At 37.0% G+C, this 8,260-nt stretch overlaps 1 protein-coding gene across 10 annotated transcripts in view; it reads left to right on the forward strand.

The window, feature by feature from the left end:
- EYA4 (EYA transcriptional coactivator and phosphatase 4) overlaps window positions 1–7,637 on the forward strand; it is a 367,222-nt gene extending 359,585 nt beyond the window's left edge. For 7 of the 10 annotated variants that reach the window (XM_061428024.1, XM_061428029.1, XM_061428025.1 and 4 more), the window contains 2 exons: window positions 576–676; window positions 4,313–7,637. In XM_061428024.1, the coding sequence (XP_061284008.1) occupies window positions 576–676; window positions 4,313–4,393 (182 nt within the window). In that variant the 3' untranslated portion in view covers window positions 4,394–7,637. Of the gene's footprint in view, window positions 1–436; window positions 538–575; window positions 677–4,312 lie in introns of all 10 variants that reach the window. The other 3 variants (XM_061428023.1, XM_061428028.1, XM_061428031.1) reach the window with 1 other exon arrangement.
- Window positions 7,638–8,260: the final 623 nt, after the last annotated feature.

An 8,260-nucleotide genomic window follows, 5' to 3' on the forward strand; every position in this document is an offset into this window, starting at 1 on the left:
AAACCCATATCTTAGTATTTCCTCTTTCATTCTAGGTGAACCTTCAATATTTCACAGTAATGTTTTTAGCTGATTTGTCTATACTACTGAAGACAAACTAGATAAAATTGATATATAGTTATACAAATAAATGTAAAAACGAATAGTTGCTGGTAAAGTTGTTCCTGTATTCTTCAGGTAGAACGAAAGATACAAACATGTTTCTTTGGGTCAGATGCTTAACCTTTCTGACATTTTTTGGAGCTTGGAATACATTTGTTTAATAATCAGTCTCAAGTAAAAATTTAGAATATTCAACCATGTTTGTTGATTTCATAACCCAGAGTTTGCAAGCTAGTTTAAGTGATGTATGTTCGAGAGAAAATAACAACACTTTATGAATCGTTAAGTTAATGATTCCAATGGCTGGAAGAATAAGCAGTGCATTGTTTTTCAGGCAAGGAAAGCTGTTTTGAGCGTATAGTGTCCAGATTTGGCACTAACATAACTTATGTTGTGATTGGAGATGGCCGAGATGAGGAGCATGCCGCTAACCAGGTAACTTCACTCTGAACTTTATCTTGTTTATCTTCCAGGAAAAGAAAGTTGCTTTGAACGAATAATGCAAAGGTTTGGCAGAAAAGTAGTATATGTTGTAATTGGGGATGGTGTAGAAGAAGAACAGGCAGCAAAAAAGGTAACCTGTTTCAAACAATGTTGGTGTGATACTTCTAAATGCAAGCTTTTTTGTTTGCATTCCTGTAGTTTGGCCCAATGGCAGCTTGACAAATGATTTAAATTTATAGATGCAAAGCAGTAAGAGCATGAGAAGGTCAATACTTACATTCAAATAAACCATTTGGAGTCTAGCATTTTTTTTGCCTGAAACTTCATAGGAAATATAGAAACATTTAGTTATATTTATCTGTGTGTATGCTTGTGTGTGTGTGTGTGTGTGTGTGTAATACACACAGATATAAGAAAGATGGGGCAAAAATAACCATTTTGAACATATGAAATTCAACAAGTTTAAAGATGCTTAATGAGCTCCATAGAAAACCATGTGAGTGGCTCAGTTCTTACCCTTTTCCCATCCAGCCTCTGTGCCATTTGGTGCTGTGAGTGCCGAGTATCAATTGTGCCTCATGATGATAAATGTTGATGATAGCTTTAATAGCTGAAGAAAAAACTGTTGCCAGAGAATCTAATAAATGCTACTGGAATGAGATATAGTATTCAAATCGTTTGGTGCCAACTTACTGTAGAGACTTAAAGGCAATGTACCTTTCATAGACATCTTCTAAAAGAGTGTTACCTTTCTGGTAAATCCTTGGTACTTTCATGAAGCCAAGCAGCTGGCTTTGAATATATTCAGAAGATCTCATAGACCCTAGGTATTTAAATCAGCCTTTTCATCTGGCCCACATTTCTAGAGAAATCAAGGAAGTTAAAAAACCTTAAATGGTTGGTCCAGCATCAAGAGGGGAATGATATCATTGGCTTGGCCCCAGATACCAGACTGTAAGTTAACACAACATTGTCATCTAGAGAGGATTAAAGTGATGTAATTTACAAAACAGAGAAAAGTAATGCATAAGTATTGTTAAACAATGACATATCAGCATATATTGTTTTCCATAGGAAAAAATATTGTCCTTATTCTCCTGAAGAGATTTCATAGCATCATCTTAAAAAACCTTAACTAAACACTTGCATGTGCTTAAGTGTTTATCTGATTTCTCTCCCCGCCACCCTCACCCTCGCCCCTCCCCCGAAAACCTAATATTAACAGTGTCCTAGAAAAGTTTATAGTGATATTAGAAAGTTAAAAGAAATGATTTATGATTGTAATCAATTCAAATCAAGCAAAATGAAGAAAAAAGAAAGAACTTCCACTTTTGAAGGTTTGGTGACACTCGGAAACCATACTTGAAATACTCCATGATTTCCCATAACATTAAGAGAGTTGCTTTAGTCTCAGCCTCCCACAGAGTCCCTCCCCTCCTCGGTCCTAATTAGCGGTGTCAATGACCCAAGACAGCACACTGGCCCCAAGGACGTTCTGTATGAGGTCAGGGATGCAGCCTCAAGAAATACAATTTCCCAGCTGATGACCGCTGAAATACTTTGGGTCACACACAGTTGAAATATCTTCTGGACTTTGTCAGTGCCCTGAGTCCCTGTTGTTTTAATTTTTCGTATTAACACCGTAATTACACCTAACAAAGAACAGCCAATGCAGCCACCATGGCAAGCATTTTACATATCTTTTAACCTATATGAAATTCACACATATCTAGGTCAGGGCTGATAAAATTCACTTTTCCAAAATAGCTTATGCCTTTGAAAATTAAAACTTATAAAGTGTACCCCACTTATACATAGCATGAAAACTAGACTTGGTATACCAGTTGTTACACCTTCAGCTTTAAACCTACAACTTCAGGGGGGAAAGGCATGACTCCAATGGATAAGAACCTTTAGAATGCTATTTCCAAATGGTTGTGTATGTCGGTACAGTTTTGGTGATGGTGAAGGCTTATAATTCTGTTTTAAAACACAGGTGGCTGGTTTCTCTAGTATCCAGAATGCATGCTTTTCTTGGGATGTAGCTGTAATCGCATGTGCAAAAATATAAAGTACTATTTTGTTACTACAAGTAGATCTGAGCTGAATTTTTTTTAAAAAATTACTTCTAGATGAATTTCATGCTTTAATTTGACCCGAAAGTATAGGGTTTTTGGGGGGTTTCTTTGTAAATTTAAGAAGAATTTCAAAGTTTACAACTGAACTCCCCTATAGAAATGTGGTATGACCCATATTTGTCATTTTAAATTTTGTGGGAGCTGCATTTTAAAAAAAAGTTAAAAAAAAGACAGGTAGAATTAATTCTGCTGCTGCTGCTAAATCGCTTCAGTTGTGTCTGACTCTGTGTGACCCTGTGGATTGTACCCCACCAGGCTCCTCTGTCTAGGCGAGAACACTGGAGTGAGTTCTCATGCCCTCCTCCAGTGGATCTTCCCAACCCAGGAATCAAACCCATGTCTCTTATGTCTCCTGCATTGGTAGGAGTTCTTTACCTCCTACCTTTACTCCTGCGGGTTCTTTACCACTACCGCCTGCTGGGAAGCCCACTAGAATTAATTCTGGTAATATACTTTCATATACCCATATACTCAAAATATTATTATCTAAATACCTAATAAGTATAAAAGCTATTTGTGTGATATTTACATTTTTAAAAAGTTCTAAGGCTTTGAAGTTCAGTATATATTTTGAACTGGACTTGCCACATTTCAAGTCTCACTCAGTAGCTACATTGGACTAATGGCTACCATATTGGACAGTAAAAACTGTATAACAATGGTGATTATTGTTTTAATTACTACTTTTTATAATAAAGTGTCTTTACCATGTTATATTTATAATACATATATTTCTATTATACACATGAATATATATTCTACAAGATGTCATCAGCCTGAAGTTATAAATTAAGTTTTGGTTTTTTTCATTGCTGTAGTGCAATATTTCTTTTTTTCATTAAATCATCCATGATGAAGTACTTTTAGACATTTTTTCTTAATTGCAACCCTTCATGTAATTTTAATACCACACATATACCGTATACTGGTATACCTTTGGAGAACCACAAACCATTGTAATATTTAAGAATGTTTTCCCCACAAGAACTCATTTTTGTCCCCTTCGGGGAGTGATATCGCCCACCTTGAGCATGTGCTTTCCCTCGGTCCTATACCAAGGAAATGAATCAGGCCAACTCTGCTGACTTCAGTTATTATTTGCTCCAGACAAGTAAGAAACTTGATCATCCGCACATTTTTTTCCTATCGTATACAGTCCAGTTTCAACTTATTTCAAGGCATTTACCCTCTTTCTCTCAAATAGACAATAAGCCTTGGATTTAGGAAGCTTATCATTTTTTCATTTTGTTTCTGAGAGACAGACATTAAGGAGTGACGTAGGTAAAATTTGCTCTCCTTCAGCCACACAGGAGCTCAGCTTGCATTTCTGGATGCTGATATTAGTAATGGTACTTTCCAAAATGAATATTAATTTGATTAAGAAGCCTCATTACTTTCTGTTATTATCATTAAAATTCAGTTCAGATCTATTTCTCCAGTATTTTGACAGTACCACATCGATGCTACCAAGCCTTCAAATATGATCATTCCTCCTTTCAACTCCCTCCCTTGAACTTGGGGGAACTGCCCATCCTTGTGTGGACCGCTGCTTCACTGAGATAATAGTTATGCTCTCTCTCCATCCCTCCCCCTTCTCCCTCCCATCCCTCCTTCTCTTAACCACACAGCACAATATGCCCTTTTGGAGGATATCAAGTCACTCAGACCTCTTGGCTCTACATCAAGCACTGGAATTAGAGTATTTGTAACTGTGTTCTCTAGCTGGAGATCCGTTGTTGTTTTTTTTGTTTTTTTTTTTTATATTTCAAGTACACTGAATTTTTATGTGTGATTCAATGCCTCTGGCTTTACACATATAAATTGTCTTAAAGGATGAAATCATATTTGGAATGAGAATTCCAGAATGAAGAATTCAGATTGCTGAATGGAATTAAACTTTAGTGCTACAGAAAGGAAGCTCTATGGTCTTATATTTACAACACTTTAATGGTTTAAAAAAAAAAAATTCTGTGGAGGTTGCTGGTACCCACTGAAGGAGTCCTAACTGGAATTAGCAACTTTAGCAAAGAACTCACCCTGGCAAAGCACCAACACAGCCTCCATCTGACAAGGTTCAACAACATTCCTCAAAATGGGAGATCTTCTTAGCCCTGAGGTTTGAATCTGACTGTAACCTACCTAACCCAGAAAATCTGAATTGGAATGCACTCAGACTGTGTAAGGACAATCCTATCTAGACCTGTAATTTGTGTAAATTATTGATGAAAATAATTTACTGTGACTTTATTAGCAGCTGACTTTGAAAGTGGATGCAATTTTTCCTTCATTTGTCGGGGAGGGCTTTGGGAGGGGAAAGGGGAATCTAATCATATCTGTTTTTTTAAGTTTGGCAAACAGAATGTTCATACTGATGTGTTGTGCCTTAAAGACAAGACAGCGTTTGTGTGTTACAATGTAACTTTGGTTAAAATCTCTGTAGATAATGAAAAACAAAAACCTTTGTGATCATTTTTCAGATGACCAAATTTAAAATTCAAGCTATCAGAGCTGAATAATGCCTCAGCAAGAAACTGAGCATTTGTTGCAATAAGAAAATGATAATAATAATAAAGGAAAGCTTGTGTTTTATTTGGGTTCTTAATAATTCCAGTAATTGTATGAGGCAACTATTTATGCATCCAGCCAGAAGCAGAAGGTTTGGGAAAGACTGTGGGACCTTTACTTAGAAAGTGAAATGTATGTTGAAGCCTCGAGTACCCTTTCTACAGTTTTACTGAAGAAAACTAAAAGCCATATTCATGATGACCTATACAATTTGGAGTTTGACTTTTTCATATGTATAAGTTGTGTAGAAGAAGATATTCAGATGAAAATCATAGGCAAATATCACCCAAACTTTCTTAGACTATGCATGAACATGGCTTAAAATTCACATTGGGTGAACAGGGCTAAAAATAAAGATAAGTGCATTTATTCCCAATGCCATTGCAAAAATGAAATGTCATCAGTAGTGGAAGGCAAATTCCCCAGACAGTTTCTAAGGAGAGAAGAGAATCAATGAAAAATTTTCCTAGCCTATCATCATAAAATAAATTTACAAATGAGCCGGATCTTGGCAGCATTACTAAAATTAAACAGTCAAATGGTATCTGGTTCTCTGTCTTAACACATCCATCCAGTTTCTGTCCATTACAGACCTGTATATCTTAGTTTCTGCCTGTACCGTTACTGCACAATGGATTTCATTCATTGCAAGGAGAGCCTGTCATCGTTGTGTTTGCATGTTTTGTTTTTTTTTCTTCTTGGTGTGTAACCCATGTTAGGAACACGATACAGGTTCTCCTGTCATTTTGTGTGACCTGATTTCCCTTGTGGAAATTTAAGACTTCAACATCTAGGAATGTTTTAATGGTGTCTGCACCTGCAGTTCTGTGTTTAAAATGTCACAATGTGGAACCTGCCATCCAGCTACTAACCTGTGCTCCTAACCAGAAGCTGGTCCTTGATAATTCATCATCTGAGGCTTCCGTGGCTCCCAATAGGTTTGTGCTTTGTACATTGATCACAACATTCACTGTGGAAGTGTGATTTTGCTTTTCAAGCTATAAACCTGTATTTCTTTATTGTACGCTAAGGCCATGTTTGTATCAGGCAAAAAGAGACCGAAATCAAGTTCTGCAGATATTAACACTGTGGTTTCATCACATATACACCTTAATCTTTAAATTCTGTAGCTTATGGCTACCTCTGCAACCAAGTACTGTTGCAGACAGATTAAGGACAAATGCATAATAATAATAAATTTTACATTTCTATTGACCTTTAGCTTGAAAATGGTAGTTTAAAAAATTAAGAGCTGCATTGATTATCAATACATAATTCTATTTTGTGCACTAAAACCTTAAATGTTTATTACTGTGAACAAATCAAAATTGTCTTTACTATATAGCCAGGTTCTTTAATAGAATTTTGGCATTATATCAAAAGTTTTCACACTTCTTCGTATTGAACAAGCAAGACTTCTTACACTGCTAACCCTGCAGGTTGCGGACTGCATCAGCAGCGCTGTTTCTTACAAACCTCTTCTCTGATAATGATATGTCCAGAAGAGACTGCCAGCCTAAAACCTAAATGCTGGGCTGTTGGACAACTACTCGGCTGACCGCAGGCCAGTGAGCCTACATCACAGTTTGTTCTGCGACTTTGAGCATGCTCAAACTAGAATGTTTCTCTCCCCCACTTAGGAACTCAAGATCCTCTTCCTTTCTTACCTGAAAAACATGAAATAAACCAACCAACAAACAAAAAACACCCCCTATGGCAGTTTCCACATTCTGTTGACATTTAGAAGATTGTGCCTTATTATAAACCAATTTGAAAAATGTTCTGTCTCAGACATGGGTTTTTGGTTCCTACATGTACAAACTTGGGCTATCACCAAGATAGGTAACCACCTCGTGTTGCTCCTGAAAAGTAGTAAAACAGGTGGCCTGATATAGTAATGTCATAGACGAGATTAAGGTACTATGCCCTGCAAAGATTTGTAAGTCAAATTCAGAGGCAAAAAGAATATTTTAGTATCATGCAGTTTGCACACAAATAGTAGATATAAGACTCTAAAAATGTTTTTTCTTTAGTCTCTGGTGAACTGATTCAAAATAGTGTCAACAGCATGCTGCAGTATGAAGGTTTTGGGTTTTTTTTTTAATGCACATTTGTTATGACAAGCCTACATTCTCAGTGAATATGGCATTTAGTATTTCTTTTAAAAACAAATAAGCGTCTTGAGCCAAAGTTGCATTTTGACTCCCAACTATGATAGCATATGGAAATCTAACAAAGAAGAGGGTTTCTGTTATGTATTAGTAAAATATAGATTATTGGGGCCTACATAATTTAAAGAAATGTAAATTAATATTAAAAGCTTGTAAAAATATGTACATCTTTACTTTTTCTCAATAAATACCTTTGGAAATGTTTTCATTTTCTTCACCCTCCATGTTGTTGAGTTTCTGTTGTGTGTATTTAGCTCAACTCTAAATAATCTGAAATTTGTATTTAGGTTCCTTGCTGTGTTCTTACCCTCCCTTGTTTATGCCTAAATTTCAGTTTGCAGTTAAAGCAAGCTAAGATGCAAACAGTAAAATGCCACTAATTAAGACTCACGTTCTAAAAGATGTGAGCAGTTTTTTACATACACAGAGTTGTGCGTGTGTGCTCAGTCGCTAAATCATGTCTGACTTTATGTGACGCGTGGACAGTAACCCGCAGTCTCCTCTGCCCATGAGATTTTCCAGGCAAGAATACTGGAGTGGGTTGCCATTTCCTTCCCCAGGGACTCTTCCCAACCCAGGGATCAAACACACATCTCCTACATTGGCAGGCAGATTCTTTACCACTGAGCCATCTGGGAAGCCCCATATTCATGCTTCAGTCGTGTCTGACTCTGCGACCCTATGGCTGCAGCCTGTTAGGCTCCTCTGGCCATGGGATTCTCCAGGCAAGAATCCTGGAGCGGGTTGCCATTCCCTCCTCCAGGGCATCTTCCTGACCCTGGGATAGAACCAGCATCTCCTATGTCTAACCTGCATTGGCAGGTGGGTTCCTTACCACTA

This window comes from Bos javanicus, chromosome 9 (assembly GCF_032452875.1).
Source record: "Bos javanicus breed banteng chromosome 9, ARS-OSU_banteng_1.0, whole genome shotgun sequence".
Taxonomy (NCBI): Eukaryota; Metazoa; Chordata; class Mammalia; order Artiodactyla; family Bovidae; genus Bos; species Bos javanicus.